Here is a 20,058-nt window from a genome sequence, read left to right as displayed (position 1 = left end):
TACGCAGGACTCCAGAACAGAACCCATCATGTCAAACGTAGGTAAATGTGCCAGTTACTCTGGTATACAAGCAGCCAGAAATAACTGGTTTCTTAGTGAGGTCTGGTTTCCACATCCACCCATCCTTGCTAGTACTGAGACTCACAGCACATCACTGCAGACAGAAGAAATCTCATGAAGCTTTCAGGCTGAACTACACAAAAGTTGGAATTTCAGGCAAACAACATAATTACCTGCAATGCTTTCCCCCTCTGTTTAAGCTGGAAAGAGCAGACAGACTGCCCATCCCAGGTGTACTAAGAAGATTGAACATCACCCAGATGCAATCAGGTCAAAAAGAGTCTAAAAGGTAGAATTTATTTCTGTGTTTATTTCATTAAGCTGAATTTAGAATAAACAATCATGCCTTTAAATTTACAACACTGGACTGGGGCAGAAAGAGGTGACAATGAACTCAACCTGCATGAACCCTGATACCAAGTCCATTTGTCTAACTGTCCCAGATGAGAAAACCCACAAAATCTACCTAGCAGGAAGAGAGTGCCCAGCTCACAAATCCACTTTCCTGCTATCACAAGCAACAACTTCATATAATCCCTTTTAAAACCAATTTCACTCCACAACACAAATAAGTAGCTTATTTCTTCATTATAAACCTTCCAGAAGGTAACGATTTAGAGACCCAGGCAAAGACTGGCTACACACAAGAAGAATATACATTTAATTGTGTACTGGCATACATTTACTGTGAAGGCATTCTTGGTCCCTTAATGTGACAGAATAAGTCCAAGTCCGTTTAAGTAACAAAAGCAGAGTATTTATCCCCTCTTGATCCTGGCAGAACCAACCTCGTTACCATTTTTATAGCATGTACCTCCTGCAACACTCCCTTTTCCAAATGCATTATAGACCTGGCACACTATGTTTGCTAAATATTTATTGACTGTAGAATAGCTCAGAAAGAACTGATTGTTCTTTTTGTATTGCCCATGTCCTCCATTTACATCTTTGCAGCATTACATCAAGAGCATTATCTTGCCTCTGGAATATTTCAGATTGCAACAATTCAGCCCATAAGAAAGAGCAGTTAAAGAGTTACAATGGCTCCTCAAACTCTTGAAAAAACTGATCCTTTCTAAAAAGAGAATTACACTGAATCCACAATATAATATTCCGGTGCTTTCTTAACTGTTTATCATTGACAGTGTTTAACTCCCCACAAGTTTCTCTCTTTAAGGTCATGTTAAGATTTCAAGCCCTGTGTTAAAACTTTAGCTACAATGCTTGTACTTTTATAACCAAAACTGATTTTCAGTTATGCAGGACGGAAACATAAGCACCTTTCCAGCACAGTCTCTCTTGAAGGACTATTCCTGCTCAAATGGTGCTAGATGGAAGTTTCTGTGTAAAGCTTTACTTAAGCTATTCAACCATTCCTGACAGGTATCAAAACCTGTACAGCAATCCTGTACAGAACATGCAGAAAACAGTCCTTCCACATCACCTAGGGCTCCAATCTAAGAACCACACATGTGCGGGAACCTCAGGGTAGGGAAAGGGCTTGGATGCCAAGGTTCCCAGGGACTGAGAGTGCCCCAGGGAATGCAGGGGCTGTGGAAGGAGGTGGCAGCAGTTCCGTAGATGGAACGAGACCCCCAACAAAAAGTTGCAACACCTTGCAACACCTTGCATTTCTTGCAACACCTCAGGCACAGACTTCAAAATTGCACAGAAAAATGTCATTTCTCTAAACAGTCAAACTCCCAATGCCCCCTTTTGCAAAAGGGAAAAGTACAGCAGAGAAAACATCCTGGCCAAAGTCCTATGATGTGCTGTTTTTTGCAACCCTACTCTCCAAACAATGCCAGCTGCACACAGGGATGCCTTTGCATTGGCTGTCCTACTGATACCGAAAGCATAAGTAATTTTCAACAGATGATTGGAAGTGGTAAGAGCTTTCTATCCTTCACAACTGGTTTAGCTGAGGCTGAAAGCAGCTGCATGAGCTCTTCAAGGTTGGCATAAAGGAGGCAGCAGCAGTTCCCAGCAGCCATACTTCCCTTCCCATGTTTGAAAGAAGCCAAACTTCAACAACTGGAAGAGGTTCCCAAGAGAGGGATAAGTCAGGAGATAAAGGATTTTGCAAATATCTACATAATCACATGTCTGACCTGTAAAATGAGAACAAAGTAGTCGACGGGCTTGTTTCGCTGGTAGAGGTAGTGTTCTGGGGCTTTCTTGTTCTTCTCATCGTATTTCAGCTCCTGGATGACGTTGGGATGTTTTAGCAGCCTGAGAAGGATCTTCTCTGACATCTGGGATGGACCAAATGCTTCTACTTCTATAACACAAGATACAACGTGGCATTACACCTCATATGCCTGGCAAGAAGTTAGTAACACTCATTAATAAGCATTTGCCTATAAAAGACACACAGATGCAGAGAGATCCATTATGGAATTGCAGGCTTCCTGTCTTTTGAGACTGTTAGATTTGTAAGGGGGGAAAAAACCCACAGTAACATCCCAACTTTCATTACTGAAGTATTTTTCGAAACAACCAAAAACCATGTCTTCATCTGAAAGGGAAAAGAAAAGGACAGCTTTGCCCTCTTGAGAGTTCAGAGTCACAGTTGTAACGGCTCATTGCAGAGTTGTAAAAATGGAAGAGCTTTAAAATTGGGGCACAGAGAACCTCTGAATTTGGTTTTTTCCTTCCCTAAAAGTTACTAAAGTAAAAGCATTTATTGTACTTAAATAAAACTTAAAAAAAAAATAAAAATGAATCACTGCTTGGGACCTAGAAAGTTGCTCTAGATAGATGTTCTACATAAATCAGACACAATTGGGGCTGCCATGGTTCATATGGGAAGAGTTACTCAAAGTGAGAGATAGTGCAGGTCAGTTCAAACCACGTGGGATTAATTCCTGACACACAGAACATATTCTCTATCTACTTGATCTTCAGTGTTCCCAACAGGAGCTGTTTGAAGCAGAAAAGCTCATCCTTGTGTGGTAGAGTGAAGCCAGGGATGACGAGGTTTACACATGCAAATTGATAAGTTTTCCCAACACCTCATTTCAGAAAAAGGACCGTTATGACCCAGTACCTGTCATCTCCTAAAGATACTGTTCTCGATTTAGAACAGAGAAACCAAAACTGTATCTTTCATCTTATTTAGCAGTGGCTTCACAGACAGATCTGGATTTAAGATACACAATCCTTTCATCCACAAAATAAGTAGAGAAGCAGCACTGTAAGAGTATGTCTGTTGAGCAGGTGCTTAGGGAACTCCATCAAGTCTTGTACACTACATGAACAGTGCCTTGCTTGCTGTTAAATCCGCATCTTCCTGTTGAACTGCTTCCTTTCAAGGACATGCTCACGTGCACATGAGCCGTAGGAGTCCGAGCCTTTTAAGGAATTACTGCCCCTCAGCTGAGATGTGATAACCGATCATGTACATTTTTCTTTCAAGTCACAGAGGCAAAATAAAGCATGAAGGCAGACTAGGAGCACCTAGGCAGGCAGTTACTGCATCTTAGAGGAGGGGAAGTACTAATTTCCAACTGGAGCTGACAAACTTGAAACAAAAAAACTTTATAATTTTCCACCCATGAATATACGTTGAACATAGCAGCGAAAGACGCCCGTCTGAAAGGCCTGAGTGTGAGAAGTCTTTATATGTCAAAGAGAGACAGCATGAGCAATAGGAAGGTATTTTTTCCACAAGCTCTCCTGTTAAAAGGTCTCATCTCTGAGGTGAAGGGACCAACTTTACGACGAAAGGCAATATCAGCTGCAAGAAACCATTCAAGGCCCTGGCCTCTGCCTGTTTTAGCCCACCCAAGGGCTAAAACATCAAGGTGTTCTGGGATGGAGACAACTGTCCTCTGAAACCTGAAGTCATCAACGGAGGTCACACAAGCCAGACAGAAATCCATTTTAAAGAGTACAGTTCAACCACCTGTGCAGTCTGCATTAAATGTGTCAGGAGAGTTTTTCACTTGGAGTCAAAAAGTCTCATGGAACAGGTTTAGACCTTCCTGCAAAAAGTCCAGCATCTCTTTCTGGAGAAGGCGCCAGAGTGCAATTACAGTCAGCTGGCCAGTGGTATCGAGTCCTCTTTGGTTTGTTCCCTGAGCTCTTCCTAATGGGGTGTACTTGCTAGTCGTTAATCTGACGGACTCTAGACATGCAGTGCGGCACTTGGCATTCATCCTTACCTTTCAGACCAATTTAAAGTTACTGGTCCACCCCTGGTATATGTCTCAGAGGGTTCATGCCGACACTGAACACAGGAGAGGAGAGAATTTAAAAAGAAAAACACAACAGTGGCATTATTTGTCACCCCACAATCCAGCCTCCCTTCCCGCCTATACTGTCCCACCCACCTCACCGGCCTTTGCTCACAAACTGCCTCCGAGGCTCTGGCACGATTGCAAAAGAAGATAACCCTCACTTGCCTGTTGCCAGGAACCGGTGCATTGCCAGGAGGAGCTGCGGTGATATTTTAACCTTCATCTCGCTGTCTGTCTGCTTGAAGGCAGAGAAGTCCTGCTTCCTGTCCCGATGAGCTACTTTCTTTTTCGTCTTGTTATCAGCTGGGGAAGGGAGGGTGGGAAAAGAAAGGAAGGAAGTGATTTCTGTTAGAACGGGGTCCAATACGAACCACACTGCCTGGAGTCAGCCAGGATGCCCAGGATGCCCAGGATGCCCACCCAGAGCTACCACAGGGTGCTGGTAGACCCCTCTGCAAAGCCCTGCTCATCAGCACGCAGCACAAACCAGAAACAACCAGTGAGCTGTGAAGCTGTGGGGCCCTGTCCTGCAGAGCCCATCATCCACAGCCTCTGTCACCTTGATGGGGGAAAGTCTCTGCTTGCAGACACCTGATCGCAGAGCGGCTCTGCACGTTACACGTGAAGTGTGTGTGCATTTCCAGGTGGGGAAGAGGAGTCCTGCTCAGTGTTACTAAAGATCTAAAGGTGTTGTTTTGCAAAAATAGCTGTGACAGCTGCTTTTTCCAAATACGTTCCCTAGAAAATTCCCAGCAAGCACACAGAGGAAATACGAAATAACTTATTTCTTATGCTGTACCACAGCTTCATTGACTCTTCACAACTGCGGCAAAATCCACAAGCCTTTGGTTGAAGTAATTCCCAATGTCTAGAATATGCAGTTTCCTTTGTCCTGTCCAAACATCAGCAAAGGCTGGCAAAGTGTACAGCCAGGAGGTGGGAGACTTAATTCATCTGTGTCTTAAAAGAGGTTCTGTGGTGGGGAATCCCCATTTGTGAAAAACAACATGAAAGCGACACAAACAACCCAGCAATTGTCATCCACCCACTGAGCTAATCTGCCAAAATGTTTAAGAAACCAGGTAAGCAGAGAGTTACTAGTATGTTGGAGTATGGTATACATCAATTCCAGGGAGAAGAGGTCTCTGCTTAGATGGTAGGGTCTTGCTCTTCTCTGCTGACATGATGGCAGTGTCTATAAGCAGCAGAATACTGTCAAATAGCTCTGAGCTCCACTGTATAGTGCAGGAAATCCAAGTGTTGAGGCAATTCCTGTGAGCCCCTCAGAGATGAGGCACGGCTCAGGTTCTAGGGCCTTAGCAGGGAAAAATCCTGAGAACACTAGAGCTACTTGTCTATCAGACCCTTAGTCAATTGGTTTAAAATGACTGAACTTTTCAAGGACCACAGGTAATTCTGGTACATTGATTCACTGCAGACAATTTGGGCAAGCACACAAAGAGGTGTAGGTGAAGCTGAAACTTTGCACATACTCCCAGGTGCATGTTGCCAGATTTCGGGTTATGCACGCAAAGATGATTAAAGTGATGCACTGTAGCAAGGAAGCCCCTGAGATCTGAAGTCCTTTACATGTCCAAATATATTCTACAGACTACATAAATCTCAGAGTGGTGGAGTTCGAGGAATGGAAATGCACATTACCGGTAATTTATACGTTTTTAGATTTTCCCAAGTCACCTAGTCTTTTAGATATGAATACATATCTTGAGCTTATTCTGTGAGCAGTGCAAATCAGAAAATTTGAGATACTTGCTCCCAAGCACAGGGAGAGGAACAATGATGACCCATACCCTTTTTCTTTTTTTGAAACCAGAAGCCTCTTACCCTAGTAGTACTTTATCCAGGACCTTGGCGACATCAGGGACCACACCTTCTCTTCCAAAAGCAGGAATAGAAACCACTTAAGGGAGTGGCTACAGACTAAAAACAATCCCTGCCTTAGAAATATAGTCTGAGACAGAACTTATCTTGAAGTTACAGGAAAGATGGATACCAAAGCAATAGAAAGTGAAGAGGAGAAAAGTCCCCTAGCTGTAATAGGTAAGAAGAATAGAAACTGTGCTTTTTCTGAAAAGCTCAGAGAATGTTATTTTTAAAGTGCTGTACCTGAGAGGCTTTCATCACAAGGAGCTCCATCATTGCTCTGTTCAGGGAGGCAAAAATCACCACAAGTACAAGTTTAGGCCCTGGGACAGAGAAACATCTCTGTGCATCTCCTGTGGATAAGCTGTACCTTTGCAGGCTTCACACTGCATTTTTGGGACCTGAAGACAGGGCCAGCACATGGGGAAAATGCCTTAAATCTTTCTGTCTGTATCAGTCATCAAGGTAAGAGACTCAGGCTCTAAATCAAATGATGGGTGATTTCAACAACTCCTACTTTTTCCTTGGTAGGTTATCCAGAAATCTTCCCTCAAGAAAAATGTTACACAGTGAGAGCAGAGCCACATGGCTTAAAGCCACTATCTTGGCTTATTTTTGCAAGGGATGGTCTTAAATTGTTCTTCGCTATCCAAACAACTTTTGAGCTTTTTGTATGAGATAGGAACCAGGGATTGGATTGTGACAGATGTAACTGAATATGGACCAGGTATTTCCTGCCTGTCCCTTCTACAGTAAGTGAGATGGAGACACAGGCACTGAAATTATCTTGGCACGCTGAAGTGATCTCTGCTTACAGAGTTCTGTGACGCTGTTTGGTTCTGCAACGTGAACAGTGCAATGCATGAGAGATATTCTCACTATAACTTTTGGTGAGATATCAACACATATTGCAACCATCTTCAGTAATTTCTGGGAATACTTAGACTTTTCCTTCAAATCAAAGGCAACAAGAGCTTCTGATGAGTGAGAGAACTCAAGAGGAGTGATCTAAATACGATTAAGACTGTGATCTCTCTTGTAATATTCCTGAACTTCGAGGCCTGATGCATAACATGAAAAATGATTGCATAGACTTCTCTGAAGGAGCCAGCTACAGAACAGGGAGTTCAATCCTCAGATCACCAATTCAGTTGGATGGGCAGGTAGGCTGCAGGCTGACAGGTCCTGCAAATGCACTGAGGCAATGTTCTAGGAAAGTTCCTATTCTCCTCCTGAGCTCTTTGTCTTTAGGACAAAGGATACATCTGCAGTGAGATCCAGACAAGCCAAAGAGGACAAAAATATTTTATCAAATGGACATGTGGTTCTGTCCAGCACACAAGAACTGTACAAGGACAGAGACAAGCAACTGCTTGAGATGGACATTTATCAGATACTCCAGGAAAACAAGGTACAGTTCCCAGAGGACTAGACTTGTCCACAGTCGGTACCAGGATGCCTAGTGCAGGCAGTCAGAGCTAGAGGCCAGAGTCTCACTCTGCACACCTCATGTCCTCCTCTCCCTCATGCTCCCAGTGATATTCACACTCAGGTTGACAGCCTATGCCCCACACACTGCACAGGGCTTTTTAAGCCTGTGAGATTGTTTCATTTTAAAAGAAAAGTTTAGGAACTAACTAAGGCAGTTTTGTCAGTTCTTTATGTCCCTAGCTGGGAAAGCCAAGTTTCCCTGTGTATCACTCCTATTTAAGCAACTGAAAGAAAGTCAGTGGGACAAAACCTGAAGCACTTTAACAGCCTAACATTGTTTCCCAGAAGGATGCAATACTTCTAGCACCAGCCTACGGGTGCTAGACAGCAGAAGGTTAGCAAGTCCATAGTCCTAATGGTAAAAGGGGGGTTAGAATGAGATGATCTTTAAGGTTCCTTTCAACCCCAATCATTCTATGATTCCATATATTTAACCTACCTGTTTCAACAGCTGTTTGGAAATAGAAGTGTTCAGTAAGATGGAGTCCTCCCCTCAGAGAAGCAACTTCCCAAGGCTAAAAAAAATTCATTAGGTGAAAGCTGTAGAGAGTTGCACTGCTGCAGCTGCCAATAGATGGACCCCAGCCCAGCACGGAATGTCCCTGCAGCACGGCCTGGCCGGAGGTCCTGCTTGCCGAGACACACAGTTGAACAGCACAGGGGTGGGGATGTACAGAGTCTGTAAGATGATGCTTACAACCAGCCTCTTCATCCACAACATGCAGAACACATGCACAAGGGTGTGTTAAGATATTTCAGTTGTAGAAAAATCCTAGATTTTACTTGAGGCAAGCCACCTCTGAATCTGTATGCATGAAAAACAGCAGGATTCCAGTTGCACTAAGGTGATGATTAAACTTGCCTTCAAGCAGAAAGAGTTAAATAAGACAGGTCACCAGTCAAACCTGGATCAGAAGGGTGAACAAGCAGTCTATGCAGTCTGAGGCCAACACAGAACACAAAGCTTTCTCTACTTGGCCTCTGAGAAGGTTGCAAAATGCTCTCCCACCATGACTAGAGCCGTGGGAGTGCAGGACAGATTCCTGTAGTGTGCCAACCATGAAAGAAATGCTCCAACTTTCCAATATTAAGAGCCAAACACACAGACTACTCTTCATGACACTGGCTGAAATGCAGTCAGAGTCACCCACCTGTGTCATGACAGAAACCTCTTCTCTCCACCCCCTTCAGCATTCCCTATACAAAGTCTCACGCTCAGAAGTACTCGGTCTACCCAGATGCTGATGGGTCAGACATATTTAATACTTTTTTGTGTTCCCATCTTCTGCTTGCTCTCAACATCTCTGCAAGCCATAAGACATGGCAGAATAGAGCCATCTGAAGAAATACATTTATGTGGCAAGCAACCTCCAGAAGTTCAGCTGCAGAGCCTCAGCAGTGAGAGCAGCTTTCAGCAAAAACTGTAAATACACTATTGCTTCTACTCTAATGCAGTTCAAATAGGTTTTCATGGAAACAACAGAAAGGCACAGCTCCAACACCAAGGTCAGCCATTTTATCAAATTTCAAGTTTCCATCAAAGCAAAACAAAACATTTCTAAAACTTCAGAACAAAGTGTAACAGCGCTGCCAAAATTTTTCATAACGTCTAATTTTAAGTAAACACCTAGTACAGGGCAAATCAGTCCAAGGGTTTCAAGTTGGCTTGATCTGAGCTGAGCAAGGCAGCTTGATCTAATAATGAACAGCATCAGAGATGGGGTTACTAGCCCTGACACTCTCATATCAACACCAAAAATGAGCTGACTTAACACATCATGGACAGTAAAGTACCTTCAGTGAACCCAAAGTATGTTTCCATTGTTCCCATCACTACACCAGCTGGAGGTGGTTACAGCACCTCAATCTGCCCAAATCCAAAATCTGTTACACTTTCTGTGATACTCACAGCTTCTAGGGATTTCTGCTCTCTCCCTTACTGCTACAGTTTCCTTCAATTTAAGCAGTGGAATGAACTTCAGTACCTCATAAAGAAATTAGGAGTTCACCTCCACAGTACATAGCACGATTCACCCCCCAAAATTTTGTGCATCCTCCAGGAAGCCTAGAAAGTTTCCTTCCTGTTCTGAAGCAGGAATTTTCAATAGTAAAACCTTCCCAAGAAGGAGAGTTTTAAGTGAACTCAATGTTCACCAACTCTATGTTGTTAATCTAGGAAGCCTTCAGATAGCAAAATTAAATTCCCATTTCCTTGCTCTCTAACATGCTATTAATGGACAAAGCCTTTTTTGTCCTGAAGAAAAACATGGCATAATCCATGTGTTTTCTCTTAACAAACATGGGGGGGAGAACATTGAAAACCATATGCGGTGTCTTCACTCATAGAAACACGAAAACACCTCAAAGGTAGACAAAGATAGGATCTTTTTAGAGTATAAAAGAAAGTCTGAATTCAGCCTGTAAAAGCATTATGCTGTAACTGATTAGCCCAACAATTCATTTGCGAAGGTATGAAAAGAAATCAATACTAACTGGACCTCTGTGATTTGTATACTGATTAGACTGTTCAGCATATCACAAAACACAACTGTGATTTACACAAACCTTTGGGCACATAAATACTGGTAAAATACTAACCAACTACAGAAAGCAGTTCAGGCAAAAACAAGTAGAAGTATGTCTACCCCCGAGTGTAAAGTGCTCATCAGGAATTTGGCTTGGAGGGAAGACAGAAGATGCTTGCGTTGGCCTGAAAAAGATGCTGTAGAAACATTCCGATCCCTTTCATGAGGAAAGAAGAAGAAAGCAAAGGACAGCTGAAGAGTGTTAAAGATACTTAAAATTATTATTTCTACTATAATAGGATCTAAAGACATCCTTGTGCTGCACGCAAACACATAGTAAAAAATAGCATCTGCCAGCAAGTGATCAAAATACAGATAAGACATACGAAGAATGACAGAAAGGAAGTCCTGTATGCACAGGCCAGATTGTGCAGATGGGAAGAGAAGCAAAGACACTTTAGATAACTGGTCAAAGACCAGATAAACTCTAATCTGGGAAAGAAAAGGATCCAGATCTCTCAAGTCCCAGGTAATGGTTGACCTACAGCATCGTGTCCCTCAACATATGTTAAGACAGGGAAGGAAGGAGCTGTACTGACTGATAAAAACAGAAGGCATTTAGGACATGGTGGTTTTCGGCCCTGAAGAAGACTTTCCATTCTCAGGAATTCTGAATGAATGACAGAGAGAGATTCTAAAGAGACTCCTTTCCTCTTCCTCGAGGCAAGGTACTTGCCTGCCTTCTTGCTAACGTATGGTAGTACCTGGACTACAGACCCTTGAGACAGAGAGAAGATAGGGGAAAGCGAGCGCTGTAACAGAAAGGTTTAACAAGGCCACAGTGGTGGAGAACAGGTAGCAGGAGAGAAAAGATTGCTGCAGATGCAAACCTCCTTGATGAAAAGGTCAAATAAAGACACTTGTCCTGTTTCTGAATTAATACAGCATAAAGTAGTGAGGTACCCATGCTGTAAAACCAAAAATTGCTTCAACCACTTGAGGGATCTGCAGGTCATTTTGTTAAGGAAACTTCCTTAACAATTTGACCATTAAGATTTTAAATCAGCAACATAACATCTCTCAAAACACAGCTATAAACACAATTGCTGCTGGATGGAGTCTTCTGTCTCATCCATAAACAAATTGCAAATATTTCTACTCACTGTATAGATCTGTTTCATCCAGAATTTCAGACTTGATGATCTCTTCAATCACATCTTCTAAAGTGACAATTCCCAGAACTTCATAAAAAGGGTCCCCTTCTCCTTCATTGTTTACTCTTTGTACTATAGCCAGGTGAGACTTGCCTGCAAGGAGACAGATCAGCAATTCAGACATTTCAGAAATTCCTGAATGATCAGAAATTATAGCAGAACTATAGACACACAGGCATAAATAAAAGACAAAAAGGTTGGTGTTAGGCTTTATGAAAAAAGGTGCAAAGTTTAACAGATGCTTGAAATCAATCTGGTTTATGTCTGAGATACACATTCCTGGGTCACATAAATCCACCTCATACACTAAAAGAGAACAACTAAAGAGATGAGTGTTCCCATTCTAATGTCTTTCCCAGCAAAACAGTCACCCTGGCATTGAATTCATTATATTATCCTGTTAACAGTTGTTCTGCTTCTTGTCTCATGCACTGGCAGAGGAAGGCCAGGCTGGAGCACTCCTTTGCAGTGAGGTCCCGTAGATGTTCTCCTCAAGCTTGGAAACAACAGCAACAATGGCCAAACCACAGAAGCATGGGGACAGGGTAGAGCTGGGGAGAAGGGGTCAGCCCAATCCATCAGTTTCTCTTTTTCTCCTCCCTTCTTCAAAAATAATTTATTTATGTATTCTCCATATAGAGGGAGGACAACTTATTTTGGAATTAATTAACTAAAATATCCAAAGTGACAGTGTCTGATCAACGAAGAGAAAAGCTGAGATATTCTAGTGGCTCTGAAGATCCCTGAGTTGTGCATCATCTGCAGTGAATTCCTAAATTCCTTTCTGCCACAAGGAATAATGATGATGACAATATTATTATGAGCCTTCAAATTGGCTTTGATACCCTTGGTTGCCATTTCCCTGACTGCCACTGAAAGCCAGTCGTTTGTAAAGCTGCATAAATAGTAACATGCATTATGCATTGAAAGGGTCACCAAATGCAAGGGGCATTTTGAAGTACTAATACAGTAAACATAAATATGCTTTCTGAATTATCAGGAGTTAAGCAACGTTGCCTCACATTCTTCTTTGCTGGTATCAAAAACGATACTTATCCCCAATTGCGGAAGACAACCAAAATAGTCCAACTTTGCTTACACCCCCTTTATAGGCAATAATGTCTGCATGTTTTAAGATTCAGATTATTAGACTAACAAGCATTCAAACTATTTGAACCCAGACTTACTCATGCTTAAAGAATGAAAATATCCCGAACAAATTAGACAAGGGAGGAAAACTTATCAACTACTGATATAAACATTGCATCAGGTCAAGTCAATTCACTTTGGTAAGTTTTTCACATCTGCTTTCCCAGGGACCCAACATAAGCAGTTAAAAACAAATTCTTGGTGAATGCTGTCTGTCGAAAGTTAAATTCTTTTGCTATTCCCAGCTTGTGATCATTTAAAAGGAATTTTCCAAAGCAGGGTCTAATATTAGACTCAAAATGAAGTTTCCATTCCACTTAGGCGATATTCTCACCAAAGTAACTACTGCATAATCTGATTGTCTTGGAGCTACTCGTTTAGATGCAGATGGACATACTTTAAATACCAACTCCACAACACTGCTGAGTCTTATCTTGAGGAGACCTTATTCTACAGTGAATTAATAGAAAGATGATTTGTGATTTTTAAACTATCAATATGCATATTGTACTGAAAGTCTTTCACTGTGCCAGATTTTATAGGTTTTATTTCTTTGCATTACTTGCAAGACCTCCAGCTCTTTTTACCACTCAATGAACTGCATTAAAATAAAAAGTGACTTCATAAAAACATGAAAGATTTAAGTGTGGTTATTATTGCCGTTCCCCTATAATATATTACTCCAATTATATCCTTTCAGCATAACAATATTCAATAAAAACTGTGGCACGAAATAACATTACACAGACAAAACAAATATTGCAATTTATTCCCCAGTGCCTGCTCAGATATTAGTATATTTGCTTGCAAGTCAAAAGGCATGGCTCCTTCCAGAACCATTTCTATCACAGACCAGAGCAGCTCATTAGCACATGCTTATTCAGATGCTAATTCCTCAGGATGACCATTCTCACACATTAGTAAATGGAAGATCTGTAGAAGCGGGTTAAATTAAAAAAACAAAACCCCCGAAAGACAATGCTATCAACTTGGTGTTTCAGCTTTGATCAGAATCATCAAATTTGAGTCTTTTCCTCCACTTCTGTACTGCCTATCATAATGCTGAATTAGGTAATGAAATTTTAAATTTTGAAAAGAACAGTGGAGTTCTGGACACATCTACAAGCAATAGGAGAGACTTATGAAAATGGGATTGGGGAAGGACCTGAGCAGCTGGCAATACAATGGGAAGTTGTGCACAGGTTTCATCCACAAACCAGTTACATGCCCTTTCCAGCAGAGTGGTCTCCACCAAGAATTCAGGATCACTAAAATACGTTATGCACTCCTCATGTGAGTAGCTGATCCAAGCAACAGTACCTAATGTGAGACAAGTGAGCAAAATCTGTACCAGCTACTGCCCTCTTAGACAAAGTGAGTATATCCAAACTCAGGTTGACACTAACCTTTCTTACCTCTTGACTGTCAAGTTTTCCTGTTCTGGACTTTCATGAACTCATCACTTTGTTGGGGTGAGAGGAATTGAAGCCAATGCAATTAGGTTGCCCCTAAAAGCCTGACTTCTGCTCCCAAGTCTTCTTTTCCCTTTCCATTGGCTCCAATGTTCATGTAGTGACTTGATGAGACAGACCAGATCCAAAAATTACATTTCTTGTGGTTTTGCAAGATAATTTTGACCTAGATGCAATAATTTGCCAGAATTCATCAGACAGTGGAACAAGCCCCAGAGCTGGTGATGGAGATATTACAAAGATGCATTCCCAGACCGACTGCCCTCTCAGACACAGATGACTGCAATATATTCTCCACGTATGGAAGTAGTCAAGGCAGAAAAGGCTAAAGAAAAAGCTAATGGAGTGCAGACTTCTTTATACATCGTAAAAGAGCACAACACAGCATGTGCTCAGCTTTAAAAGTGGTCTGTGAGTAAAATAATGACTCCTCTGAGTGTTTGAAACAGAAATGGGCTACAGCTTTATTCAAATACTTTATCAGGACACTGGTAATTGTTATACCATTTTATTCAACTGAGAAAGAGAGGTTTCAGCTTGTATTTCCCACTGCTAAGGACACATAATACATATCCAATAAAGAGCTGAATAAGGTAAATGTCTAGGTAAGGACATCTGGACTGTCTGTAATATTCCTAGGGCTTTGAGAGCAGAACACAAATTAAACAGAGAGAACAGGTGTGCATGGAAATGATATAAATAAGTTCTGTATTTCACTGGTTAGGTGAAATATAGAAAACTGTGGTTAGGTCACAGTCTCTAACCATACTACATAGATGACACTAATACTTTAATCACTTGTTTTAAGTGTTGATACAATGAGATTTAGCAAGTGGGCAGCTCTGCAGCACTGCCAGATCTCATGACAAAGGCATAAATGACGTGAGTGATGTGTGACCCACAACTCCTCTGTGGCCACAGGCAGGCAGCATTTGCTCTCTGCCTCAGCTTCCCCCATGTACAGCGATGGTCAGTGACACCACCAAGAGCCCGTGGAGCTTACATGTGTACATGGCTTGAGCTACAAGTTGTGACAAATTTTAACCTCTCAGTTACATTCATGGACAACTAAAGCACCAAGCAGTTTTGTTACATGCAAATCCAATCTCATCTCATTGCTTAAAACCCTGCCACTCAGCTTAGATTTTGCTCTGTACCACAATTTCTGATTGATTAATCAAGCTAATTAAGAAACATGAAGATACTTAGTGAAATCCACATGAGCAAGTGAACCTAGAACGAGCTTCTGGGAGTCCATGTGGTTTACTGACCACACAGAACAGAACTGGAAGAAATGCCTGAAATACTCTTTCTCTTACAGCACCTTGACCATTTCTTGAAAAATTTATTAACCAAAAAAATCAGTGCTAAATCAAAGCTATGGTAGACATTTATAAAACAGAAGATTGCTTTAAAGGCAGTCTGTGGTAAAACAAGAATCAGGCTAGTCAATTTTTGTTAAAACCAGTAACGTGAGTCTGCTGTTGGAAAGTGCCCTGGTATGTTAAGCTATAGCCTGTTTAATATGCCTTCAATGACATGGAGAAAAATCCCAGGAGGCACTTAGTTGCCCTTGAATTTACTAACTAATGATCTGTGCTTCTGAAAAATCCCCCTGTTTATTCTTACACGACTGTTTTCATTTTGACTGATTTCTACAAAGGTAAACATTTGGGTCTGTCAGTGAGATTCACAGGTTCAATAATACATTACACAAAACAATCAATTTTAAAATGTGTTGTATAATTTAACCATTAAAAATAACTCCCTCTGGGATGGCCCCAGCTTGCAAGCAATTATACCAAAGTAAAAAGTGTTTTCCTAAGTTTCTTTTCTGCAGCACAGTTCAAGGACATTAAATCTCTATTCTTTTAGCAGAAATTTGCATTCATGCTGTTTGCTTTTCCACTTTGATTATTTTCAATGGGGAAATCAGACTCTCCACACACACACACAAACTGGTGCATGCTGCCTTTGGGTTCACCATACACCATTCATAGAATTAAGACAAACCCAAAACTTCTGCACAAACATAATCTAGATTTAGACTAGGCTTTTTAGATCCTGCTCCTTTCAGCAGCAAAACACACAATTTTGAATATATGTTTGGGAAGGGAACCTGATAACTAATGTTCATTTAATACAACCACATGAAACTCATCCAGATCCTCAAGGAAATGAGCGAAAGTATCAGCACAACCACAGGGAATACAGTGATTCTCCTTTAAACTGGAGAGCTCACAGACTTGTACAAACATTAACTAGAAACCACAGCAGCCTTCACAGGAAAATAAAAAAGTAGCACTTTAAATAGACTCTTTGTGTTAAAGTCCATTTAGTGGGAGGACATCAAAAAAAAAGCAAAAATCAGGGAGAGTTTCAGAATGACTTCCTGACAGTGAATTGTATTTGTAAGGAATACTTTCCCAGGGGAAACGACAGAAGCTCAGTTACTTGCAACTTTGAAAACTCGACTGGACAAAGCTCTTAGAAAGGACTCAATTACCGTCCCCTGCCCTGTGGCAGATGAAAGAGAAGCGATGAGCTAACATTTTCCATCTCCAGCAGCCTATCAGTCAGTGCAGGCGCTCCGACCCAACCGCTGCCTACCCTTCAATCCCTTCTGGTAGGACCGTGGTGAGACACACGCTGACAAACTTAATTTGCTTTGCTGATGTTTCTAAATGTGAGAGCGCAGCTCTAGAAAGGTGCAACCTGCTGCAGCTTTACATGCAACTGAACTGAACCTGGCAACAAACTTGGATCACAAGCTGGGAAATCACCATAGGTACATGAGTAAAAGAAATCAGCTGGGAACCAGAAATAGTTTGAGTGCAAAGGAAAAGGTCATTTCAACTTAGAGCTCTGCTATCAAAGTGGAAATCTTAGGGAACAACAAGAAGTGAGAACATCGAGGGAAAACTATTAGCAGGTGTAGGCAGGCAGCAAGAACAAAAATGAGGAGTGAAAAGTTTCAGAAACTCCCTGAATATTATTAATGACTCCCTTGCCATGAACAGCATGACAAGGCTTCCCAGTCAGGCAGTCCTTATGCAGTAGGGAGTTTGGGCTGAATATGGCTGGTGTTGACAATAATCAGGGTCCACGAGGGTGTGAAACGCACATCACTAGCTGGGCTGCTCTCAGTGTTGGCCAGAACTCTGATTTCAGCCTGGTAAATGAACAAACACAAGCTGCTTCCCAAACCTGGAAGCTACTGTCTTTGAGAATTATCCACTGGATCTGAAGGAGAGGAAGAGATGGAAAACATAACACTTGAGAGAGAGAAAATTCTCTTGAAAGCAAAAAGGGTTTGGACACCTCTCTTAGGCTCTAACCTGAGTACAAGGTTGTGATATCAGGACACTGGTGGCTTGAGGTGAGAAACAGGCTGGAAGTTTTAAAAAATAAAAAAATCAAGGAAGCACTTCAGGAGTGCAGCAACTAAAGTCAAGAGAAGAGGTGGCAACAACAAGAAGAGAAAATATTGAATCTGGAGAGAGACCTAGTGTTATTTGGGCTGACACAGAACAAAAAAGTTCATATAAAATTTAAGGCAAGCAAGCAGAATATTGAAGTCATTCTTGGTCATGGTTCAAGTCTTCCACACCAGATTCAAAAGATACTGAAGTGTGACTTATGCTGATGTGATTTTCCCTGTGTCTCCACTTCCCAAGGCATGTAATGACCATTTGGAAAGAAGTGTAAAAAATGCATCTCCTTACTGCCTCACACCTCCACAGCATGGTCAACAAGGATTTTTTCTTAGTGTTCAAGGACCCTAAAAAGGAGCCATGCTAATTTTATTACTTCCCTGTTTGTTCAAGATTGTCCCACTGATTTCAGCATTCCTCCAGGAATGAAGAGCAGACACCCGCTAGCAGAAAGCCGCCAGCAGAGGGAGTGCAAAACCTTGGGTTTGCGAAATTCAACGCTTCAGGTCCTCCCCAGACCTCAGTCCCTCCGAGAGCAGATGGAGAGGACAGGTCCTGGATTCTGGCATCGGTGGGGCCAGGCTGCTGAATGCTTCGAGAGATGTGAACAGCTGGAAATCCAGACCGATGACCCCTTTCTGCCACGGCCTGTTCAGTGTCTCCTTCTGCAACTTTTCATTGCTGCTATGACTTGTACCCACCCCACCCTCCTCCCACTTCCCTGCCCTAGGGGGACAATTTCTTGAGCCCTTCATAAGGGTGCAGGAGAGGAAACCATCACCCTTGTTAGTCTCCTCCAGTCCAAGAGGCTGCTTCCACTAACCAACAGTTAATCCACTAAATGAAAACAAGAACACCAAGATATGTTTATGAGCAACAAAAATAGAAGCTAAACCAAAACGACGACGAACTCGGATGACTTTGATGTTCAGGTAACCAAAACACAACGCCAACAGAAACAACAGCCTTATTCTGTATCATTACAGCCAAAAATCCTACTGATCTAATCCTCCCCCTAATCCTGCCTCTCTCAGTTCCTAGAACAGACTGAGTTTAATTCAGGGAGCTTCTAGATTTTGGCATCTACACCAAGAGATTTTAAATCCGACAAAGGTAAAGTACTAGAAGGCACAACAGAAACATGTTTGGACATTAGGAGGAGGTTAGCTGAGGCCAACATGCTTACATAAGGACCTAAACCTTATGCTGAGAGCAAAGAGCACAAACTGAAAAGGAAGAACAGCATCTTGGGGGGCGTGAAAGGAACTCAGGGCTGGATATACTCTCTTTTTTTTTATTATTACCATCAGCTCCTATAGTTTACTTTTAGCTCACTATTTAGGACATAAATTTAAAAAGGTTCTTGCGTTACCAACATCTTAAATCATTAATATTCTATTTTAATGACTTGTTTTACTTCAGGCCATTTATATCACATGTAGTCTGCAACTCCAGCAGCCACAAACCCAGCCTGATCGATGGTGCCATCAGATTTTTCAAGCTCAGTGCAAGGCTTTCTAATTTACGTTGCGGCAGGAGCCAGGGGAAGCTTAACAAAAATCTACTCGGTTAACTTTCTAAATTGGTGACAACACCTTCATCCAGCAGGATTTGTAGAACCCCAGAACCACTTACATGTGTGTGCTTTCACAGCAACCAGGGGACGAACACGCCTGTAAACACGATCAGTGCCGGTGACCTTGACTTTGCATGAGTGCAGCATCAGGGCCACGTGAGCACTCGTGCTCTGACACTGCACATTTGTTTCTCTGGAATGTAACATCAGTGCAGGGATTCATGCACTGCCATTACAGAGCAATTTCCAACCACTTCAGCAGAACAGGAAGGATACTGCAGCAATCTGAAGGCACAAGAAGTACAAACACCTTCTCTCACTGGCTTTTAGTTTGGGTCAGGTCCCACGAGGTGTAGTCATGAAAAACCAGCTGCTGCAGAACTGTGCTTCACACTGTCAGCAAATTCAATGGGAAGCGGGGAATGTCCTCCGGCTGGAAAGTGACTCTTTTAAAGGCTGAAGGTATGGCACATCTAAATGTAGCAAAATGCCAAGAGAGACCCAAAATTATGGATCAGAGAAGCTCACTGGAGTGACTATTTTCAACTTTCTTAAGGTACATTTTCACTTTGCTTTGGTGCAATTTTAGCTAGCGAGAGATCACAGCTGAATGCTGGACCCATGCCTCTTCATCAAGAACCTGTACAGATCAGCAGGTATGGATGTGGCAGGGGGGAAGTAATTTAAATCACCCAAAGTCATGCTGGAAGAGTCTGACACAAAAGAAGTACATAAGAGCACTTGCTATTTCAGAACTGGGCATCACAGATATTTAAATGCCTACAAACTGCAAGATTTTTGCAAAATATTAATACAATAACACAGAGGGGAGAAAATCCATGATTTTGCTTTTTTTTTTTTAGGATTTAAGTAGATCTTATCTTGATTATGTGTTATTTTCAAGGCCTATCAGGCAAAAAGCTAGCAAAAGAACTAGTTCAAATGCTCACTCAGCATCCTTGGGAAAAGGAGAGATTACAGAAAACTGTCTTGTTTGAAAGAGTGACAATAC

General features: G+C 41.9%; 1 protein-coding gene across 2 annotated transcripts in view; it reads right to left on the bottom strand.

The window, feature by feature from the left end:
* CNNM2 (cyclin and CBS domain divalent metal cation transport mediator 2) overlaps window positions 1–20,058 on the bottom strand; it is a 117,329-nt gene that overhangs the window by 17,563 nt on the left and 79,708 nt on the right. For both annotated transcript variants that reach the window (XM_018069272.3, XM_018069273.3), the window contains exons 2-4: window positions 11,365–11,508; window positions 4,467–4,604; window positions 2,172–2,341 (exon numbers count right to left, since the gene is read on the bottom strand). In XM_018069272.3, the coding sequence (XP_017924761.2) occupies window positions 2,172–2,341; window positions 4,467–4,604; window positions 11,365–11,508 (452 nt within the window). The remainder of the gene's footprint in view (window positions 1–2,171; window positions 2,342–4,466; window positions 4,605–11,364; window positions 11,509–20,058) is intronic.

The sequence above is a fragment of the Manacus vitellinus genome, unplaced genomic scaffold (genome assembly GCF_001715985.3).
Source record: "Manacus vitellinus isolate BGI_N305 unplaced genomic scaffold, ASM171598v3 scaffold_15_pilon, whole genome shotgun sequence".
Classification (NCBI taxonomy): Eukaryota; Metazoa; Chordata; class Aves; order Passeriformes; family Pipridae; genus Manacus; species Manacus vitellinus.
The sequence above is the reverse complement of the archived record's forward strand: the minus strand, read 5'-3'. Positions and strand labels throughout refer to the sequence as shown.